This window comes from Puma concolor, chromosome A3 (genome assembly GCF_028749965.1).
Source record: "Puma concolor isolate L17-30 chromosome A3, mPumCon1.1.hap2, whole genome shotgun sequence".
NCBI classification, from domain to species: Eukaryota; Metazoa; Chordata; class Mammalia; order Carnivora; family Felidae; genus Puma; species Puma concolor.
The window spans coordinates 38,625,370-38,649,060 of record NC_141669.1 but is presented as its reverse complement, the minus strand read 5'-3'; the positions used below and the strand labels follow the sequence as shown (position 1 = coordinate 38,649,060).

General features: G+C 49.1%; 1 protein-coding gene and 1 pseudogene across 12 annotated transcripts in view; both read left to right on the top strand.

Annotated features, from left to right (window-relative positions):
* Positions 1 to 649: 649 nt before the first annotated feature.
* Positions 650 to 768, top strand: LOC112864430 (small nucleolar RNA SNORA72; annotated as a pseudogene).
* A 13,809-nt stretch (positions 769 to 14,577) lies between these two features.
* The window catches only part of PAX8 (paired box 8), a 59,529-nt gene continuing 50,415 nt past the window's right edge, over positions 14,578 to 23,691 (top strand). For 2 of the 12 annotated variants that reach the window (XM_086700618.1, XM_086700613.1), the window contains exon 1: positions 15,052 to 15,159. Coding sequence is in view for 2 of the 12 variants with exons in the window: in XM_086700610.1 (XP_086556736.1) it covers positions 15,135 to 15,159 (25 nt within the window). In the remaining 10 variants the exon portion in view is untranslated. Of the gene's footprint in view, positions 14,706 to 15,048; positions 15,160 to 23,691 lie in introns of those variants that run through there. The other 10 variants (XM_086700614.1, XM_086700612.1, XM_086700617.1 and 7 more) reach the window with 7 other exon arrangements.

Here is a 23,691-nt window from a genome sequence, read left to right as displayed (position 1 = left end):
GCGGGGCTCATCCTCATCGCCCCCCCCCCCCCCCCCCCCCCGCTTCTCCCCATGCAGAGGAGGGCACCTGGAGGAGGCAAGGGGCCTTTCTGTCCTTTGGAACAGCTCTGACATTGCACCGCTGGCCCAGCGCCCTGGGACCCAACTCTCAGACCCCAGAATGGAAATATTCTGGAGGAAATAAATGACACCGAGTGATCAGGCAAGTGAGAAATAGAGTTGTACTCCCAGAACTGCCAGAGTCAAGACCTCTCTGCTGCGCAGCTGGAAATTCCAGGTAGCACTAAGACCAAGGATCACATCTGGGGAAGGTTTTCGGATCCAACTCATCCCTAAAAACTTCAGAGCATTTAGCACGCCCTGTGCCATGTGCTTTGCGTATCTCATCTCATTTAATCATCAACAACACTCAAAATGTAGGCGTTCTAATTATCCCCATCTCACAGGGGAGGCAACTGAGGTTGAAAGAGGCTAAGTCACATCTTAAGGTCCTCCAGTAAGTGGCGGACCAAAGCCTCCAAGATCATCCAGCTCCCAAATTCAAGGTCTCAGGGCCCTTTTCTTTAGGAATAAGAGCACCCAGAACGGTGGGAATGGCAGCAGGCAGCACCTTGGACAGCATCCACCACGTAGTTGATGCTTACCAAGTAGGTGCTCAATAATTTTAATGCTCCTCCCAGGCTAATCATTCACTATATTAAGACCAGGGACATGTCCCCAGACCTAGTCCTTTGTCTAGGTCTGGTTTGATAAGTGCTGGTGATCAACCAACTCTGACTCATCTTATGAGGGGGCATGTCTGATCCTAGGTTATCTGATCAAGCCTAAGAAATCACAACACAGCGAGTGTAGTAACTTCAGGATAACCGTTGCCAATTTGCTAATTACCACTTGCCATTAAATGAATTTGAAAACTAAGAGTAAAAGAATTTATATGGAAAGGCAAGGAAAAGAAAACTTGAATTGTCAAAATAAATTGTGGATAAAGAAAAAAGTTGTAGGATTCACAGCACTCAATTTTAAGAATTACTTGTAAAGCTACTGTAATGAAGATAACCTATAGTATTGGCAGATGGAGAGACACATAGATTAATGGGTCATAGGAGTCCAGAAATGCAGTCATACAAATATGTCCAGTGGATTTTTGATAAAAGTGCAAAAGTAGTTCAATGGGGGAATAAAGTCCATTCAACAAATGATGTGGGAGAATGGACACACATATGCCAAAAAAAAATTAACCTCTAATAATTGTAATGCTCCTCTTCCCTTGCCCAGACCTTCCTTCATATGTCGGGGGGTGGGGGGACAGGGAGGGTGGATGTTGCCCTGGAGGATGACTATGGAGAGATAAAATATAGAACACAAAAATCATCTACTAGCCCCCAAGAGCCAGGTTTATGGACAAGGGCATCTCAGGTACCTAGGTCCCAGCCTCTAGACCAATCTCTTTCCTGCAAGGTAACATGGAGAAGGGCGAGTGCTGTTTACTGCCTCTCCCTCTCTCTTGTGGAAAGGTGTGCTGAGAACTGGGATCTCTGAACCCATGAGTAACTAGGACCCAAGGTGGTCCTGGTTGACCGCAAGCTCCCTGACTCAGATTCACCTTTTATAACTTCTCAGTCTTCTGGCTCAGATCAAGTGCAGATTCACTTCTGTTTTACTCACTACACACCAGGTGCTCAAGAATCTTGCAGTGTAAGAAGCAAATTCCTTATTCTCCTGTCTGTTAAAATCAAGGTTGCTGTGTCCACCCAGCTGAAGGCTACCGCATCATGCCAGCTTCCTTAGGGTCACCTATGATGAAAAAAGTAAACAACCCACGCAGGGTGGGACTCTCTTAAAGTCACTGAATGGTCTGTGGAGTGAAACCTACCAGTAAGCTTTGCCTGAGCATCTACAGAGTGCAAAGCCTCCTCTGACCCCTCACTCCTCCAGGGACAGTAACAAATGCATTCTTGTTGTGCAGGTCAATATTTTACAGACCTCATTTCATTTAAGATCATCTGCAATCATATATGACAAGCATCATCATCCCCATTTTATAAATGAGGAAACTAAGTCTCAGAGAGGTTAGGTAGTTTGCCCAAGGCCATTCAGCTTAAAAGTGGAAAAGGGGGGATGTACTCTCTGACAGCTTGATCTGGTTCTCCAGAGGCCCACCCCACAATGCTCTTAGTCTGGCAGATTCACCCAGAGTTCAGTAGCCCCAAATCCTTGCCTAGTGGCCTGCTGGTTCTGTGAAGGAAGATCTCCTTTCGAGAGTGGACTTCCTGCGAATCCTTGGACCCAGTCATAACAGAAGGAAAATCTTTGGATTTCTAAAATATCAAAGTTAGTGATCAGCAGTCTTCACCACCCAAAGCAAATGTTGGAAGACAATGGTTAAAGCCAAAGTGCACCAAGAGTCAAAGAGTAACGATCTTGCCAGGGTCTGCCACTCCTCGTGAGGCACAGAGCCAGGCTGGGCTTAGTGCTTCTTTCTCCATTACCCACTTGTTCCTGGCTCTCAGAACAGACCAGGGACAATGGGTCTCCCAGAAGAGATCCCTCCTCCCCTTAAGACCTTTGAGACAACACCCTCCCCAGTTTAGGGTCCCTGTAGATCAGGGCCCCAGAAAATCCTGGCATGGATGGAATGGGGTGAGTCTTGGCAAGGGGACCTGCGCATTTAACACAATGACCTGATTGTGTGGCTTGTTCCAACTCAGCAGCACTCTGGTCACATGTCCTCTGGGCATCAGGTGCTGTGACCTTTGCCCAGAGATTTGGAGCCCTTGGTGGCAGGGCTGAATGCCAAAGAGGAGGAGGCTGATCTAGCTGTCTCCCACTGCCCTTGGGGTCTGGGGGAGGCTGCTCCCTGTACACCTCTCATTGACCCTGGCCAGGGCCTGAACCCGACTTCCACCCGGATTGTACTCAGAGCATCCTCAGCTGCCTGTAACAAAAAACAGCAGGCAGGCGGCATTCCCAGGTAAAAAGTTAAGGGCTACTGAGTTTCTGCTTCTACCGCCAGCTGCCAAGAACCAATGGGGGGCACACACGGCTGAGACTTTGGCCCAGTGTTTGTCTTGTTAACTGCTGTGTGTCCAGCGCCCAGCACCACTTGGTCACAATAAAGTCATTGTGTTATCCTTGCTGCTACCATTCATTCCACCGAACACGCACGCAAGCACCAATGTTTACTGAGCCCCTCCTATGTACCAGGCACTATAACAGGCATGGGGGAACAAAAGTGATGAGCACCCCTTGCCCTCATGCCACTTATCTGTTACAGGGGGCGGGGGAGGGAGAGAACAGGTGACAAACAAATAAATAAGTGATAAATATAGTATGTCAGTGGTGGAGAGAAATAAAGCAGAGGAACAGGGATAAAGAGTCAGGGAGAGGGTTGCAATAAGGGGGACTGGAGAGGGATTCACTGAGAAGGTGATTTGGGCCAAGACTTGGAGGTGAGGGACAAGCATCAGGCTAATGGGATGAGAGCAAGCCTGGCATATTTGAGGAAGGCCAAGAGGCCAGTGTGGCTGGAACAGAATAAAAGAGGGAGCGAGGAGAGGAGATGTATGAGGGAAGGGACAGGTGACATGCCCTGATGGAGGAGGACTTGGGAGGCCACTGTCAGAGCTTTGTCATCTTCTCTGAGTGAGAGACCCACTGAATGTGCCTTGGAACATATTAGAAATCATGCCAGCATAGATAGAGATAGGAATAGAGAGAGATAGAGATGGAGATGATAGAGATAGAGATAGAGATAGAGATAGAGATAGAGATAGAGACAGAGGTACATAGTATTATTATATATAGTGATATATTATAAATATATTTGATGTATATTATATGTAGCATCACACGTTATTATATAGTAGATACACATAGCAATAGTAATACACATATGTACTGACAAATGTATTAAACGAAATCATGGGTATGACAGCATTTGTTCACCATAAAGAGTGATATCAGGCTATAGTATTATTACAACTTAAGAGTTTTCAAGGTGCTTTCACACACAGTGGCTCCCAAGAACCAACCCAATGAGATTAAACAAGAAGCTATCCTTAAGCACTTTGTATTGAAAACAAGAAAACTTGGGTTTAGAGATAGTGTGTAGAGTGGTTTTTGCTCGAGGAATCACTCTAGGAAATACTCCTCTATGTTATTACTTGGGAGCCAGTACATGTGCCAGCTCCCACATTCTCCTCCTTTATGAAGATGGGGACACCAAGGTCCAAGAAGCTGAGTGACGTCCCCAAGGTCTGTAACTCAGTCCCAAGCCTGGGACCCTAACTTCCTGTCAGCCAATTCTCTTTTTTCACTGCCCTGTGTAGAAGCAAACACCCTTTGCACACCTTTTCACCCCCTCCTTCCCTTTCAGCATTTGTCTGTTGTTCAGCCCCAAGGGTGTTATTGGTGTCAAGGTTGGGGTAGGGTTTGAAATCCAAAACCTTGGGCAACTTGAGGCACATGCCTCCTCCCTATCCCATCAGCTGGTCTATGACAGTCTGGGTCCTGGACCAAGATCTCTATCCTCTCTTGTCGGATCTGTCATCAGACAGAAACTTCCCCTTGGCCATTGAGGTTTTGAGGTGAGAAGAACCAGATTGACCTGCAGTGGCTACAATTTGGAGGAGACCCAAGGTCTGAGCCCTCCAGGGGATATAGGAAGATAGGACAGGACTATCACTTACATTCAATCTGGTCTTCACGGGGCTGCAGCCTGTCACCACCAGAACAAGGATGAAATCAAGAGTCAACAGCTAAGTAGGGCAATATTTCCACTACCCCATCCCCAACATTGCTTCTCTCCAGCCCCACTGCTTCTGTCACCACTCAGCGAACCATGGTCACACAGCCTCTTCCAGCCTGTCACGTGGCTTCCTCCAACCCATTGTCCACATTGCAGCAAGGAAGAACTTTCTAAAACATAAAGTCTAGGGGCACCTGGGTGGCTCAGTCAGTTAAGCATCTTACTTCTGCCCAGGTCATGATCTCACGGTTCATGAGTTTGAGCCCCACGCCAGGCTCTGTGCTGACAGTGCAGACACTGCTTAGGATTCTGTCTCTCCCTCTCTCTCTGCCCCTCTCCTGCTCTCTCTCTCAGAATAAATAAACTTTAAACTTTAAATATAATAATAATAATAATAAAACATAAGTCTGGCCGTTCCTTTTCCCCTGCTAAAATCCTTTCAGACATTCGCCTTGCATTTAGAATAAAGTCTAATTCCATTAACAAGTCTATAAGGACATTAGTGATCTAACCCTGTACCCTGTCCCAGTCCCATCTCTCAGCCCCTACCATACCTGCATACACACACACACACACACACACACACACACACACACACACTATAATTGTACTTGATTTCTCACTACAGTGAGAAATGTCCCTAAATGTGCCTGGTGCCTCCTGGCCTCTGGACCTTCTTCACGTTGTGAACTTTTTTTTGGCCCATACCAGAATATTTGATCTTCACTTTCTCCCATTCCTCTGTTTGCCTGACTGGTTGCATTTCTTTCTTCCAATATCTGCTGAGAGGTCCCTTCTGAACAGCTAAGACTCTGTGAGGTGCCCTGCTCCATGCTCCCCACACCTCCCCTGTCCACTCCTGCTCTGTCATGGCACGTAGCACACCTCCCTGCAAGAACCTGCCTATTTATTCCACGAGGATGTGATTCTTGTTTTGCACAGTTTCCACTGTGTTCCCAGGTCCTAGCAGGGTGCCCAGGACTTGGTAGATGCTCAGTAAATATCTGTGCAACTAAATTCATGGAAAGAGAGGGAAGGAAAGAGAGAGGGAAGGAAAGAGAGAGGGAAGGAAGGAGAAAGGCTCTCCTGGTGAGGTAACCCTGGTGTTATATTCATCACCATAACTGCTTCAAGTTCATTATCCTTCACATTTCTCCATTTCTTAACCGTTTACAAACCACTTTCACAGCACCCTATTGATAGGATGTGAATATATATGCTTTTTTTTTTTTTTTACTAAGCATGACAGACCTGAGAATCAGAGTGAGTGAGTGGCTTTTCCAAGCTCACATAGCTCAGAGTAGGGCTGTGTCACAGACCCAAGTCTCTCTGATTCTGAGCTCACAACTCCTGAGGCTCTGGAATGGAGACACTGGGTCTCAAGCATGAGGGGCCAGCTGTCTCTTGAATTCTGAAGGAGGCAACGTAACACAGTCACCCAGTTTGATCTATGGAAGTCGCCTTGGGATCCCAGGGGGCTGGGGTGCACCCTCTTTCCATTCCCCGATTAGTTGTGAGCAGTCAGGAATGTTCTCAGGATGAAGAGCATCCCCCAGTCACGACACCCACCCTGACTTCTGTACACCTTGGTCACTGTCTAGAGGATGACAATGACCCTGGGTTAGGAAACCTTACAGGTACCTCACTTCTTCCTCTGCCCAACCTGCTTACCTTCAATCTTTAAAGGCATATTCAAGAGTAATGAAAAAAGAAGCCAGACTAGACTACTGGACAGCCAATGAATCCCGCCTATTTTAAAGGAGCCCCACAATTCCGTTTCTCATTTTCCGTCTCACCAGGAAAATATTCACACATGTGCACAAAGAGTTCATTGCAGAACATTTTAATGAGAAAAAAAGTGAGAGAGAAAAATACATGGAAAGTGGGAGACTTATATGCATTATATCTGCATATATTATATATGCATTATATCCATATTTTGGACTGTGATTGAGAAGTTCAAAAGAACAAGGTAGAGCTATGTCCTAAGATGTAAAGATGTTCAAGACATTGCTAAGCAAAAAAAAAAAAAAAAAAAAAAAGCAACTTGCAGAGTGAGATTTACATCCAGTATGCTACTATGTATGCTGAAACACACACTCCTAAAACAAAGGTCAGACTTTCTACCGGCCACAAACATAGGTATGAATAGCAAAGTTCTGGAAGGACAAACATCAAATAGATAATGCGGTTACCTCAGGCTAAAGGCTGGAGGAAGGGAGACATTTATCATGACTGTTTGAATTATTTATGATATGTTATGCGTATAATCTATAAATAAACAAACAAACAAACAAACAAACAAAACATCCATGTTCCATCCTCTTTCTCCCCAGCCCCCTCACTCCATTACCACCTTCAGAACCTCCAGAGTCTGCCGGTGTAGAGTATGGAGACAGTGACATTCCCCAAGGTCTACGAATCGTGGTCTCTACCTTCTTTACCGTGGCTAGTTTTACTGTCAGTCACTGATACTTACTGAGCACCCGTTGTGTTCCAAGCACTTTGTCTGACTTAATCACCACAATATAATAAAAGAGAAGTACCCTTAGTCGTCTCACTTCTCAGACTCAGAAACTGCAGCTCAGAGAAATGTGATCGGGCAATTGGGAGAAAGTCACACAGCCAGTGCAAGAATGTGCCAGGATCCCAGCTTTGGCTGCCGGACAGCCAGCTCTGTGGTCCTGACTCTTACCTACACTGTCCCTGCATCGTGGAGGGCAGTGTCATGGTGCAAGCGGGAAAAAGATCCTTCCTCAGGGCTCCGGGCTTTCTCTCCTCTGCAGTGAGCCTGAGGGAGGTGATTCCACTTGGAAAAATGAAGTCTCCGAGCAGACATGCTCAAAGTCTGTAACACGACAGGGAAAGCAGCAAGACCACAGCATACTCTATGAGGTTCAGAGGAGAAGAGCTTAGGACGAGCAAAAGGAAAATGCTACCTTAGATGACATGCCTAAAAATGAGGGGAAAAAATTTAAACAAAGCTTACCAAAGTGTATAGGTTTAAGGTCTGAGGATCTAACGTAAAACACTGTGACTGTCATGATTAACACTTGCTGAGAAAACACATTGTTAACATTTGCTAGGAAAACGTTCTCACCAAAGAGAGAGAGAGAAAGAGAGAGAGAGAGAGAGAGATCTGTGAGGTGATGGATGTGTTCATTAACTAGATAGTGGGGATCCTTTCACAATGTATACAGATATTCACCATGATGTACACCTGAAATATCTTACAATTTAATTTGTGAGTTATATCTCAATAAAGCTGAAGACAAAAGAAAAAGAAAAATGTGTCCGACTCACTCATTCTTGCCACAAATGAGTTCTGTGCCTGGGCTTTGCCAAGTGCATGGGAATTTCGCGAGGGCGAGGTGGAATGCACTGTGACCCCAACCTTTGCCTTGTTTTTTATTCTTTCCTTTACCTGGCCTCTCGGAGGGCCGAGGAAGCCTCGGTCTCATTACTAAGGGTCAAGCTTCTTCCCAGTCGGCCACGGGTGGCCCCTGAAACTGACAAACGAGACTCATTTTCTAGTTTGTCTTCTAATTTGTTCCCCTGGGGCTCCCTGGCCCTCCGTGCCCTGGAAACACCTCATGGGGCAGTGGAGAGAATGCGGGCTCAGGTCTTAGATGAGCCTCGGTTCGGATCCTGGCTCTACTGCTCGGCAGTGAGGTGACCCAGAGCAACCTCTATGTCCCAGTTGCTTCAAAACTTGGCTTCACTGGGTGTGTGTAAGGTACTCAACAGTCCCTAGTATTTAATAATACTTAGTAAATAATAGTTGTTATCGGAAAGAAATGCCATGCTTAGCATTCCCTCAAGGTGATGCTGTGTCCACCCTCACGTGGGGTACGTAGAACAGCCAGGGTGGACATATTGCTGGGGCACTGAGGCACAGATACAAAAATCGGGCTCCAAAGTGGTAAACCCTCAAGTCTGCTCCTCCAAATGCAGGGAAGGCAGGGGCTCTCCAGAAGAACGCAAGAGGTCCTGAGTTTGGAGGAGGCCCAAAGTCTGGCAAAGTGTCCAGGATCACTCTGCTCAGCATGTGGGAAGCCTTCCGGGAGCGAGGCAGTAGTGAAGGGTAGAGGCAAAAGACAGATTAGATCTCCTGAATCCTCTCTATCCCTCAACCTCTCCCCCAACCCTGCTCCCCAACCACCAGGGTCTCCTGGTCCTTTCATCAGGGCTCCGGGCACTGCTGAGGGGTAGGGGAGGCCATGCTCTGTTCTGTGGTTTGTGTGAACCACAGGAACCTCTGGTATTCCAAGGCCACAGAGAACAAAGCCAGCCTGGAGTCTGATGAAGAGCCCTGAGCCTGGGTTTTTCCCTTGGTGCCTCCCCAAAAACAGCTGTCAGAAAGACAGACCACTCCAGGGCCCTGGCATAGGCCTGAGAAGATTCTTGTGCCCTGACGCTTGCTGTTCTGGGCTGGACCAGGGGCCTAGCCAAGAGGAGGGCATTCCTGCTGAGTGAGCAGCTCTCCTCTCCTGGGACAGGAAAGTTTTCTGGCCATGAGGGTCTGACCTCACTCTGGCCACTCCTTGGGTTCCAGAACCTTCCTTCCTGACTGGTGGGTGAATAGGCACTCGGGAGAGGGAGCCACTAGGATGGGGTAAGCAGAATTTCCAACACTGAACGCAGGGCCTGGATCACGAGTGCTTATTCGGTCATCGAGTCAGCCACCTTCCAGCCGGGTAAACTTGGACATGCTACCTACCTTCTCGGGGGCTCAGTTTTCTCATCTGCAAAATGGGTTGCCAAAAGGCCTGGTTTATTATTTGTAACTTTTAAAAAGCTCTTAAAACTAGAAAAAAGTTGACAGCTGGTATCCCTGCCGTCTATTGTTCCCGTCTTCTCCTGTCACCCTCTTCTCTGCTTCCCCAACGAGGCTCTTTCCTACTCAGGTGGCCTACAGATACCCCAGACACAGACCCCGAAGGGCTGCAGGGTAGGCAAAGAGCTTGAGAGATGCGTGCCCAGGATGCATCTCCAGCCCAAAACAAACTGGACAAATGCCACTGGTGGCTTTTTCCAAACTGCCTTCCACAAGCGGGGCCTTTCCTTTCACCTGCCAGGACCTGTATTTCTATTTCTGTGTTTGGAAAGCCTGAGGGGGAGGGGTGGCACACGGGCTAATTAATGATTGATTCTCTGGCTGGGCAACGAGGAGGCCTCCGGGCAGGCTGTCAGCCATTTCCTGAGGTGTGGGGACGGGGTAGAAATCCCAGGTGGCTGCGGCTCCACTGGGCAAGTCTGTGAGGGGAGAGGGTGGGGCAAAGGTGGCAGGTGCCCTTAAGACTTCTGCCCTCTGTGAAATGGTGAAGTTAGCAAGGCTGGGAGCTCTGCCCTGACACCCTTATGCCCAGCTCCCCTCAGAGACACCCTCCCTCGCCCCCTCCTCCCCCTTCTCCCCTTCTTTCTTCCCCCTCCCCCCTTCCACAGCCCACCCTGCACCCCCAGTGCAGGCTCACTGGCCCTTTCCTCCCCCTCTCACCTGCCCATCACCCAGTGGTTCACATGGCTGCTTGATAAACTCCCCAGTACTTTGGGGAGGGGATTAAAGGGACTGACTTCTACAGCAATGTTTTAGAGAAGTTTTCATTCTACCCTTGGAAGTATTGCCCAGCCTTTGTGGCCGAATAATAATTAACTTTTGTACAGAGCTGTAACTTTCAAAGGGTTTCCACATTCATAATTCTGTTCATCCTCGCAACAAATCTGGCAGGCGGGTCTTAACCTCCTCACTCCCCACCTGCACCCACATCCTATGGAAGGAGCAAGTGAGGCTCAGAGAAAAGAAATGGTCCTATTTCACACAGCCAGGGCTAAACTGCTTACCTTCTAACTCTTAGCACAGAGCTGCTGTTTTCTTCCCAAAGAACGAACTTTCATCCCCGGGATTGTTTCCCTTGTAGGGAAAGGGGGTATGACAGGTAAGCACTCAGGGTTTGGGGGACGAGGGTTTCCTTCAAGGCTGGCCTCTGGGTGGTCTGCACAGAGAAACTTCTGAGATTGCATGTCAAAGTGGGACAGGGGGAGGAGAGAGGGAGGCTCTCTCCCTCTCCTAGGATTAAGAGGTAAGGCCCATGGCCCATGCTGGAGTTCAAGGGGCCAAGAAGGTGATAGGATGCCACCTGTGCGATTAAACAGCCACACCCGTAGTCAGTGCAAACTGTGAGCTGCTTATGAAAACCCTAAACCACTCTTTTTCCCAATTCTGTCAGCTATGATGGCCAACTCATCCTGGTTTGCTTAGGGCAGTTTGGTTTTAGTACCAGAAATCCCACATCTAGGGAATATCCTCAGTTTCATCCCTGGCAAACCCTACCACCAGCTCTGCCAATGTCAGCTGAATCCTGGAAAGAAAGACCAACCTTGGAAGGCTCCGCAGATCAACTTAGAATATTTTAAAAATCACAGAATACTCCTTGGAGTTAGGCAGCTATACCTGGTATGGATATTAAACTCTTTGAACGTTAAACCTGAAAGAACATTCATTCCCACAAAGAAACACTCAGATCTATGGCCAGATCTGTCCAATGTTTAAAGGCAAGCCAGAGCTATTCTTTCGATCTTCATGTTGGTAGTTAACTACATTTTCTTGGAAAAACACTGAGTTAAAAAAAATTGTAACTGGGTTTGAATCACAGGTTGCCAGTTGATAATCTCAGCATGAAAACCTAATGGGTATCAAATCTAAGAGAAGCTGGAGAAGAAAGTGTTGGTTTTAAAGAGTGTGCACTAGTGTCTGACTCTTGATGTCAGCTCAGGTCATGATCATATGGTTCGTTAGTTTGTGCCCCACATCAGGCTCCATACTGACAGCGTGGAGCCCGCTTGGGGTCTTCTCTCTTCCGCTCTCTCTGCCCTTCTCCCGTGCATGCACTCTTTCTCTCTTTCAAAATAAACAAATAAACAAACAAACTCGAGGCAGATATACTTTAAAAAAAATTAAAAGTGGGGGGCACCTGGGTGGCTCAGTCAGTTAAGCATCCAACTTTGGCTCGGAACATGATCTCACGGCTCATGCATTTGAGCCCCTCATCAAGCTTTGTGCTGACAGCACGGAGCCTGGAGCCTGCTTCAGATTCTGTGTCTTCCTCTCTGCCTGCCCCTCCCCTGCTCGTGCTCTGTCTCACTCTCTCTCAAAAACAAATAAACATTGGGAAAAAAATGTTTTTAACAAAAAGCGTGTTTTAGGGGTACCTGGTGGCTCAGACTCTTGATTTCAGTTCAGGTCATGATCTCATGGTTTGTGGGGTCGAGCCCTGCTTCAGGCTCTGCATGGACATCAGGGAGCCTGCTTGGGATTCTCTCTCTCTCCCTCTCTCTCTGCCCCTCCCCTGCTCATGCTCTCTCTCTCTCTCTCAAGATAAATAAATAAACTTAAAAAATAATAATAAAAAGTGTGTTCTAAATGTACCATTGATCTGAGTCTCTCGGTCATGATGCTAAATTTTTTTTTTGAAATGTCAAGTAACATCAGAGGAAGGCTTAAGTTTTTATGCATAACTAAAATCATGGATATGGATTTTAAAAATACATATTTTAACTTAAATAGACATAATATATTTAATATATCTTAATCTATCCAACTTAAATATTGAAATATAGATCTATTTCAACCTCTTCATTTTGCAGAGGAGGAGACTGCCGTCAAAGAGATTGAATTGGGGTGCTGATTAATAACCATTTTCTTGACCTCGGTGGTAGGGAAATTCGAAAGTAGTAAGGAACCCGGAACTGATTTCTGACTAATTAGATAGCACCATGACGCCTGTGTTTATTTCTTCAGCAGGGCTCACTGCATTCTTATAGCTTGCTGGATCTAGAACTTCTCTGCTGAGTCTCCTCCTGGCCATCTGGTCACCTACAGTCTGGGAAGCACGCTCTCCAGGCATGTGAATGGCTTTTTTGCACCTTTAGTTGTCATATTTAAATGAATTTTTTTAATGAGCTCACAAAGGAGACAGGAATGTTTTGATAAGTTGCTGTTTTTGTCCTTTGAGAGCCTTTGCCAAAAAAAGTGGGCGGCAGGGGGGAGGGAGGATTTGTTTTGCCCACCAGGAGCAAAGCACTGGCAAGAATGGATGAAGGAGTTTCCCTGATTAGTACCTATCAGCCCCTTGGCTTGGGAAGACCTTCTGAGGTCTGTGGAACTTTTTTAGGTTCACCCGGAGCACTGCCTCCGGGTGGGAAGCAGGAACTTCCCACGGGAAGGTCTGTGGAACTTTTTTAGGTTCACCCGGAGCACTTCCCTTGGTGGGAAGAAGCTTGAGCAGACAGTCTCTGCCTTTGCCTCTACTGCCCTGCCCCACAGCTCCCTACAGAAGCAGGGCGGGCACTAGAGTAGCCCACTGGCCCACAGTGTCATCAGTGGGACCCGTGCTGAGTTCTACGTCCATCCCAACACCCTTCCTTGGTCTTCTCTCTCCAGGGGATCTGACCAGAGAAGCGCTGCATCTGGACATTTGGAAACCACGGAGCAATTTTAAATAACAATTTTGGAGAAAGCTTTAAGACAATAAAGCACCTGTTGTTTTTGTTTACAGCTTGACTTACAGATGTGGAGGATTCATTTAGGGACATGCGTGTTCTTCCTCTTTTCACAAAATGATTAAATTCTACTAAATCAAGCAAGTCTGGGTGGGAGGAGGAAGCGGATTAACATGAAAGATTTTTTTTTTCATTAACAAAAATCATGTGGTTTTTTACACACAGGCACACATACACTTGTGCATGCACACACACACACACACACGTCCCCGTGAATTAACTCCCTTCCTCTGCCCCTTCCTTCCTCTCTCACTCTGGCATCTCTGGCCTCTGTGTCCCAGAGCAGTCCCTCCAGGCCAGGGAGTTGTGCTCCTGAGTCTGGCCATCTGGTCTGAAACTGGGGAGTATCCAGGCCCTGCCCTCCCAGCCTACAGATGTGCCAAGACATTTGTGTGCCCACACAATCTTCCCTGGACCCAGCCTCTTGGACAGAAAAGAAAACCTGTGAAGAAAGAGAGGGCCGCTCATTCCCCCCCAAAACACTCCTTCCTATCCACACCCAGGTCCCCAACTCACAAGGCTGCTGATCCCCACAGACAAGGCCAGAGGTCAGCTCAGTCCTGTCCCTTTCTGACACCCATGTTGAAGTGAGACCTAGGCCCTCACTGCCCGCCCTCTGAACTCTTCTACCAAGTTCAAACTCCTCAAGGAGCAAGAAGGAAGGCTGGCTGGTGGCTATGTGTGTTTGGCAGGAGGGGAATCCCTGTTGAATAGGCTATGGGACCATTTTCATTAGCCTCATAATGTGAGGGTGTGGTTCCTGGCTGGGTGATATGGAGGGAATGGGTTCAGGGGCTGTTCAGGGAAGGAGTCCACACCAGTGGTGACAAGGTGGGACCCTCACATCTCCAGCCCTATTTGCAGGTTTCTACCTTAAGAAACAGGCTTAAAAACAACAGTTCCCCATCTACGAAAGAAAAGGCTGCTTCCCTAGAGCGGAGCAGGGGTGAGAGAAAGGTTGCAGGGGATCACAGAGAAACTGTTTCTCCCACTCTGGCGGTCAGTGACCCCAGGAGGACCCAGAGCTCCTCATCGTCAGGCTCTGAGGCCTCCATGTCCCCACTCCTCTAATATTTCCAGGCCCGCTGAGTTCGGGCTCAGCTGCCTCCCTCTCCCCTCTCCGCTGGAAACAGAAGCTCCGGCGAATGTTTCTAACTCCTGAGTCCACTCAGCCATGTCCCCCTTGCAAAATCCTCCCCTTCCCGCACCCCCCTGCACCCAGCCAGCCAATCCGAGGCCTTCGAGCCTCTCCAGACCCATCTCTCAGGGCCCTGGCGGGATAAAACCGGGCGGCGATGCCGGGTGGATGGGAACAAACTTCAGAAGGAGGAGAGACGCAGGGCCCAGGGCACCCTCGCGAGCGGACCCAGGCGTTGAGGGCCTGCGGCCGGCTGGCCAGGTATGCTGTCCAGGGGTTGGCTGAAAGCTGACGGGGAGAGCGGTGATTCGAGAAGGGAGAGGGTCCCAGGAAGGCTGGCAGCCTTTCCTCTCCTAAGTTAAACTGGGTAAGGCCGAGGCCACAGAGGAGTAGGGCACCCAGGCTGGAGTTTGGGGCTTCCCCAGCGGACACCCAATCCCTGATCTTCCGGGCAAACGTGTGTTAGGTAGCCGGGCTGAGGTGGGCCACCCTTCGCCTAAAAATCCTCCGACTCCTGCCACATGATGAGAGCCTAAGGGACAGGGCCTGGGGAGGAGGCATAAGCAGGGACAGCGAATCTTACGCCCCTTCCCCTGGGTCTGTACAGGGCAGCTGCGTGGCGGCGGGCGCGGCGGGGACCGGCGTGAGGAAGCCCTGAGCCCTCGGCGGGCTGCGAGCGACTCCCCGGCGATGCCTCACAACTCCATCAGATCCGGTAAGGACGCGGCGTTGCCGGGACCCCGGAGCCCCCGCGTCGCCGTGCGTCCGTGCGTGCGCTCGGGCCGGTGGGGCTGGGGAGCTTACGCTCCGGGCTCGTGGGACCCACCTGCGTGGGGACGCAGCTGGGGGCGCCGCCGGCCTAGCTCTCCGCTGCGGCCATCGCGCCGTTCTCAGGCCCCGAGGTCCCCCTCGGCCCGGCGAGCCGCCCTCCCCAGGCCTTGGTTTCTGCGGACCACACGGAGCGGTGAGGAGCTCTCCGTGCGGGTCAGAGGGGTGTCTGTCCCTCGCGCCCCACCCCCGTCTTGCACGGCCCATTAGAATGGACACCCTGTGCGCTCTCAGGCCCCGCGCCGCCCCCGACCTCTAAGCCCTTGTTCCGGGTGTGCGCAGCTCTTGCCGGTGGCTGCCCCGGCGGGACCGTGAGCCCCGCGCACCCCTCAAGCCAGCGGGAAAGGAGCCCGCGGTCAGGGGCCTGGGGGCCTCTGAGTGCCCTCGGCTGCTCTCGGACTCCTCCTGGCCGACCCTGGGGCAGGCGGGGAGCCGTGCGCGGGGCGTCCGGCCTGCGAGCACTGGGCTGCCCGCGGGGCCGAACCCCCTCCCCGGCGGCGTCCCGGCCCAGGGCCTTCCAAAGCGCTCGGGGTCCTCGGCCGCGGCGCCTGCTCTCCCCTGCCTCCTGACCCAGGCCCCGGGTTGGAGGGTGCGGGGGAGAGGGGGAGGTGTGTACGGAGACGGAGGCCCGGGGTCGGGGCGGGCGGGCGGGCGCGGTGGGCACCGCCGCCCCGGCGCGCAGCAAGTGTGGACGGCGGGCAGAGGCGCGGCCCGGCCCGCGGTGATGGATGGAGCCGGGCCGGCCGCGGGGAAGGCGATTTATGGGGCCAGGGCGCAGCGCTATCGATTTGGGCCGGCGAAGTGAGAGGAAATCAATATTTCAGATGAATTCTCGGCGAATATGAAGTCCCGCTCGGCAAACGGGACATTTGTTATAATAAGCAGGGTCGGATCGGGCGCGGCGCGCGGCTGAGATCTCTATTTAGCCGAGAGCGCGAGCTTCGCCGCGCAGCCTCGGGTCCCGGGGCCGAGGCTGCACGACACGGGGTGCGGGGAACCCCGCAGGGCGCCGGAAGGTTGCTCGTCCTGGTTTGCTCCGGGTTGGGAGACGGAGTCGGCGGTACCCTGCCTCCCCACCCTGGTCCCCCTGGGAGAGCGGGGCCACTGCCATCCCGGCCGCCCTCTGCGAGCGCGGGGCCGCTTTCGGGGCACCGAGCCGAGACCTCGCGGCCCTTTCCGGGAGCGGCGGGGTCAGCAAGCCAGGGAACCGAGCGGAGATGCCTGGCACCCCTTGCCCAGCCGCGCCCGGGCGCCGCGCGCTTCTTGACCACTTTCTGAAGCTGGAACCAGGCTTTAGTCCCTCAGTCATTAGCCAAACCGGGGTACAGTACCGGACGTCGCCCCTGCCTCGGGATCAGGACAGTCTCCGAGGCCGAGCGCTCAGCGCCTAGTGCCCCAACCTGTACCAGCCTGTTCCCGGCCCCTTCCGCTCGGTTCCCGATTCCATCTCCCCCCGCCCGCAGCCCGACCTTGCCCTGACCTTTCAGGCTCCGGTAGGAGTGGGTGCTCTTGGACCTCGAATTTACCTTGCTGCGCCAGACCCCTTTCCCTCTGTCGCTGCTAGAAATAAGGCGATGTCACGGTCCCTTATGTTGGCTTGAATTTGTTCTCGCTACTTATTTTCATTCTGGAAGCACTCATTAGAATAAATGGGGCTAAAAGAAGGAAAGAAATAAAAGGACACCATTTATGTTTACTTTGTTTTTAATCAGCAACAGGCCCAGAAGATGAGAGAGGCCCCTTCTCCACTAGCTCAGATGCAAATTGTCCTTGGGTTTGGGGAGAGAGCCATCCACTCCCTGGCAGGGCCAGGGCAGAGGTATTTTTCCGTTTGAGGAAGGCAGAGGGACTTCTTCTAAACCTTCCCCCAAACAAATAAAGAGATAAAGCTGCAAGGAAGGAAAATGAGCCTTTCTCCTTTAGTTTAATTTAATGCTAATTGAACAGAAGAAAACTGCCTAAAACGTAGCTCAAACGTTTCGAGGCTATCCCGTTTCTTTTCTAAATCCTCTCTGGAAAACCTGAGCCAGAGACCTGCGTCTCTCTAAATCAGTTCACTTAACACTGTTGCTTATATTTAAAGATAAATTCATAAGCTGACGCCTCCTGTTTTTATAAGCCCATTTCTCTCAGGCTTTAGCAGCTTCCCTCTTTGCCCGGGACACTTCCTTTCTGAGTTCGGCTTTGCCTGGAAAGCTTCCACTTAAGTTTTTCCGTAGAACAGAATCCAGAGGTGCAGGCGGCCACGGGGCTTTTCGCGGGAGCGAGGCCCAGCGCACCGTTTCCAAAAACCGGAGACGCCCCAGGAAAGTTTTCTGCGCAGCCTCTGCCCACCTGGCCGCTGCAGCTCACCCTCGGCTCGCTCTCCTCACTCTTGGCTGATCTTGCTGTGGAGAGAGGTCTTAATTTTTTTTCTACAGCTTTATTCTGAAAGGATGTGGAGAGCGCATAGGGAGTTATTCTGATGCGCGCTGGACAGCAATGGGCTGAACGTTTTGTAAAATCTACCGGGAATTTTGTAGCATCAGGGAACAAAGATCCTGTAAAGCAAAACCGTTTTTTAAAACTGTTTTAAGATAAGTGCCACATAAATATTAAAATGAAAATAATACTATATCGGCGAGGAAAAGAGTTCAGTAAAAGCAAGCAAGTTTGATTAAAAGTTATGTGCAATTAATTTGCAGCAACCCTCTACCCCAGCTGCTGAAAATAGGTTATTCAAGTGGTAAAATGACACTTAAGATCCAGGAGGAACGTGCCTCTGACTTCCTAGATCTGAGATGCAAAGCCCTGTTCCTCTAGGTTTTCGAAAGAAGGAAAGGGGACCAAATGCATTTGGGAAGGATCTATTTTCTTCCCAGGTTTCTTGCCTGGGTTGAAAACAAGGTCTCCGGATGGAAAACAGTCTCTAGGAACATAAAGAGGTATTGGGGTTCCTCAATTCATCTTTGTTTCGAGATGTTCCATCCTCCCGCCCTCCTCAATGCAAGTTAATTAGGAGATAATTTAGCTACCTTGTGAATTAGTTTTAAGATAAGTATCTTTTCAAGCTTTTGTCACTTTAATTGCTCCGCTGATTGATAAGAAGTAATTATTTCTAATTGACATTTTTTTGATGTCTATTGGAAGCATTTATTTGGGACCTTTTTGGGGTGGAAGAAAAGTTAATTAATTTTATCAGTCCATACCCAAAAGACTGTGCCTGATTTTGCTGAAGAGGACAAAGGAAGTGAAAGAAACCACAACAAAAAAGTCAGTCTCACGAAATATTAATGATTGCACAATTTTTATTCCAAGGAGAGCATCTACCAATATAATAATATGTCAAAACTTTCTATTTATGGCTTCAAGCCTTGGATTTTAACAGGGCACATGTTTAATGGGTATATATTTTCCCATGGGTATCCTCACAATCCTTGTATATGCTGACTTCATTTTGGAGGTTACTGTGCTTTGTAATTAATTTTTGTGAACGGTAAAATCAGTAGAACTCAGTATGCTCAGATTACATGGCATCATTTTCGTAAGAGATAATTGTAAGAAAGATTTACTAATCGTCATCCCTGTTTTGTAATTATTGATAGAGTTGGGTATGAAGGTGAAACTTTGCTTCGGTGACATGCCTTTTCATACTTGAACCTCGGAGTAAACAGTTTAATCATTCACATCATCCAGAATACTTACTCTGAAAGAGAAAGAAGGGAAAGAATCAAGAGAAAAAGGCACTGAAAGGAGGCAAGGGGGGAGGGGGAGGAGAGAGAGAGGGAGAAGGTGGCTGGGGAGAATAAAAATGAAAGAAGTTATTTCAGGAGTGAAGATAGCCAGGTGCACAGGACCTTGGTCATTCAATATAAGAAAATGGAAATTCTACTTCAAAACACATCCTTTTGAACAGGGATCTCTACCATATTCCCTAAGTTACCCCTAAACACCACTGGAAACTCCCCACTTTTCTATGCATAAAACGAAGCAGGATTTTGAGGAGCCAGCTGGTCTGGCTCTTGGGTGTCTAGATACAAAAGTCTTGATGTGATGTCCACAAAAAGGAAGCCAGAAAATACGCACTGTGCTAGGGCACGGTGGCAGGGGGGCGGGGGGGGGGGAGCTTATAAAGAGATTTGAGTGTTGTTTATTTTTATTATTAAAGCCCCTGTGATCTTCACTCCTAGCTGTATACCCATAAGCTCTCCATAGATAGACTTGTGACTCACTGACATAGGAAAACGTTTCCACACAAACCCAAACTGGAGACACACACTTGCCCACACTCACGCACAGCTGAAATGAAAGAAACTCAATCAGACAAGATGCGCTCCTGTCAGGTTAATTTCAGCCAGTGCCTTTTTCAATCATTTATGTATAAAATCTTGTCTGCTTTTAACGATGTTTCTCCCAGATTACGTGGAGCTGCAAGAATGAGGAAACATTTTAAATGAAAAAAGAAATTTAAGACGTACAAACATTAGATAATATCACATACCAATCTCACTATTAGTGAAACTGAAAAAATATATAAATAATGCAAAAAAAAATCAGCAAGGGAGAGTTTAGTAATGGAAAATTCCCCTGCAATTAAATGAAACAGTAATTTAGTAGAGATATGCCTGAATGAATTAGCATTTATTAATTGGTTCTCATAAAAACAATTTGTGTGCGTGTTTCAGGGGGGGTAGATATTTAAAGTATTTCTTTTTCATAGGAAAAGTTCCTCAACTATTCCTATCAAAATATGTAGTGATCACATTCTCTTTTGTGAAAAATCCCAATTCTATCACTGGTGAATTTCACCTGCACACAAAGAGTGTGGGGTGAGGGAGATGAGCCCCTTTAAATCAGAAGAATGAAGCTGGTCTCCTCTTCTCTTGGGACATTTCCAAGTGTGAAACCAATGGGAAAACACATTGGCAGGGGCTGTTATGCTTAGACACATCCAAACCTGGTCCTGAGCAGACTCCCAGGTGACCTATCTCCCCTGGGGCAGGACTAACCCAGGCAGGCAGAGGAGGCTGCTTTGTGGCTGTGCCCCCCACCCTCCCCAGCCTGCTCCAGCATCCTCGCCAGCTCAGGCAGGAACTGCAGTTTGTAATCTCAGCGAGGAGCTTGCTAGGGTTGACTGGTGCACGGATGTGTTTACTTTCTCTCGCCACAGTTGGTCTGTCTTCAGTTCTAAGCATTTTAAAGCTGCTCTATTTATCAGTCCAAGAGGTGCCGAGTTCTCAGTTGCGCTGAGAAAGCTTTGAGCTCTGTGGTTCTGAGTACACAAGGAGCCAAAAGATAAAAGAAACGATTTCATTTAAGAAAAAAAAGATGATTGTAAAAGGAGAGGACAAGAGAATGCACCCCTATTCAAGACTGCAGTTTGCTTTTGTTTTAGTTGAAACTCGGGGAACAGCTGAGTCACTGGCCCCCACCAGCCCCCACTCCCTTCAAAGATAGAACCTGGGGATGTAAAACACCCTGTAAAAGCGGGGAGAATGCACCCCCATACTCAGAGTTCTTTGGGGGGAGTGATTCTGGGTTCAGATGAGAATACTTCAGCCTGGGGTTCTTTTGAGAAGGGGCTAGAAGATATTCTGCCTAGGAAATCTGTGTGGTGACTGCTTTCTGCAGGGGTGCTAGATATTTCTCTTTGGGGGAAGAAATAGAGAACAACAATCCAGGGGTCTCCTGGTTCCCAGAAGCTCCACTATCCCAGGCCAATCCCAGTTCTTTCAGTCCATCTCAGTGATTCAGATGGAATCTCTGGGTCAGGGTTGGGTAGGCAAAGGCATCCACTCTTCCTTATTTATCTGTGGTCATGGCACTCTCTTAAGTAGATCTTTGAGGGTCTTAACTATTTCCTCAAGTCCAGAGTTAGGGCTGACAAGCCTCTTTCGGTTTTTTGAAAGCCCTTCTCGATCTCACCCTTGGCCAGGTGGGGACACGATGAGCAAATGTCTCTTACATGGGCCATGGGCCAGAAAAATCTTCACAGGAATCTTTCTATTAAACCCACAATTCATGTCACTGAGTCTGGGCTTTACCTTGACCGGGGCTCCTTCCCCAGGAATGGGCCTGGGCAGAAATCAGCATCTCCTTACTAAGGCATATCCAAGATCAAGGGGCCAGAAGCTCAGCAGAGTTGCCCCCAGTTGCATGTGGGTCCTGTTTCTGTGTTCATTCCCAGGATCCACCCCTAGTCCTGAATGCCGCAGAAGATGCCCTGTCTTGCTAAGCCTCAGCACAGCCAGCCAGCCCATAGCTGCTTCAGCTCTGCAAGTGCCACTCTCGTATTCAAAGAAAGAGAAGTAATACGCAAAGAGCTCAGCACACCCTGGCACTTAGTGAGCCCTCAGTAAATGAGAGCTGTGTTAGTATCTTCGAGGGCTGTCATTGGTATGGTGTTCCAGTGGAGAGGGCACATCATCCTCCAGTTTAATTCCCAGGACTCTGCCAGGTAGTTATTGTTATTGACATTTTTCAGAAGAGAAGGGACCTGAGAGAGGCTGATCTGACTCCATGCCCCCCCTTTCCCCCGTACCCCTTTCCCAAAGTCCAGCTCATCCAAACTCCCTGTGGCATTGGATGGTTCGTGCCCGCAGCTCCGCCTGGATCTTCGGCCAGGTCCCCTGGTGAGAAAATACAGGGCCTATGCAATAGCAACGGTGATGGTGACAGGCAGGGCCTTCAGTCTACCAGCTTGTTCTCCTCATCAGAGTCCCTAATTCTGCAGCTCAGTTAGGATAGATCCTTTTTCAGTGCAGTTCTCGATCTTCCCATCTGCACAATGGGAGAAGTGGCGTCGAACTGGGTGTCCCTCCTGGAGGTCGCTGTGAGGAGGAAGGAAATGATCAGCCACTAGGAAAGGCAGAAAGAGGGGGCTTTCTTTAAACGCATGCCCCCAAGGCTCCCACATTTCCACCTGCACCAAAAAAAGGGACAGCTATACTCCGGCATCTCAATAAATCGTAGGCCAACAAGGAACTTAGTCCCTTGGCATCCCAAACCACACTTGGCCTCCCGACGTGTGTCCACTGTAGAGACTAATGAGTTAGTGGGTGTGATGGGAGTTTTAGAGTCAGGGGACACCACTGGTGCCCCATCCACAGGCAGCCAGTGCTGAGCACTTGAGGTGCCCCGTCTCATTTTCCCAAGTTTAGGTTCATTCCCTCTGCTGGGTCCCTCTCACTCAGGGGTTCAAAACCATATCGTCTGCTCCTTCAGAGCCACCTCCGTGGTTCAACTTGTAACATTAGCCGGTACCGGGTTTAATTTTAACGTTTTCACTCTTCGCTGTGAGAACAGCTGCCCAACTCCTGAGCTGGTTGCCTTTCTCCGATAAAAACCCATCTGTAGTTTAAGCAAAGAGATTGAGAAAGAAAAAAAGCATTGTTTTCTCTCCCTTCTTTTAACTCTTTTCTTTCTCCTCCCGTCTTCAGCCACGATGCCCATCAGTTTTTCTCTTGCACTTGTTCTCCTAAGTGGCCTTGGAGTGACCTGAGTAGTTAGTGCTAATTAGTCCACTGGGACATATTGTCGCTGTCAGACCAGCACAGCGGAGAGGTCGGGAGCTGGTTGGGTGACACATCTAAGAAATAGCTTAATCTGCTGTCATCATGTGAACTGCATGTTTGCACACCCAGGGCCCTCTGTGTGTGTTGCTTTTTTGATCCCTCAGCTGCCCCAGGAGGACAGCAGAACTATTATTCTTAGAATAAACTCCAGGGCCAGGAGGTGTCAAGAGGGCGAGGGAGTTTGAAATCACTGTGAAGCCAGGGCCCTGTGGCAGCCTCCCCGTCTCTACAGGCAGCAGAAGGGGCTATGCCTTGGAGGCTTTGCCTGTCCTCACCTTGCTGTTTTCTTCCTGTGTGATCTTAGGCAAGTCAGTTGTCTCTCTGGGCTTGAGTTTCCTCATGTGTATAAAGTAAAAAGATGTTGTGGGGCTTCTAGAAAGTTCTGAAAATAAAACCAGTATCCCCACCTGGCACATAGCAACTACTGAAGAATTTTTTTTTTTAATTTTTTTTTAACGTTTATTTATTTTTGAGACAAAGAGAGACAGAGCATGAACGGGGGAGGGTCAGAGAAAGAGGGAGACACAGAATCTGAAACAGGCTCCAGGCTCTGAACTGTCAGCACGGAGCCCGACGTGGGGCTCGAACTCACGGACCGCAAGATGATGACCTGAGCCGAAGTTGGACGCTTAACTGACTGAGCCACCCAGGCGCCCCTTTTTTTAATTAAAAAAAATTTTTTTAATGTTTATTTATTTTTGACAGAGAGAGAGAGAGACAGAGCATGAGCGGGGGAGGGCCAGAGAGAGAGAAGGAAACACAGAATCCGAAGCAGGCTCCAGGCTCTGAGCTGTCAGCACAGAGCCCGATGCAGGGCTCGAACTCACAGACCGCGAGATCATGACCCGAGTTGAAGTCAGACGCTC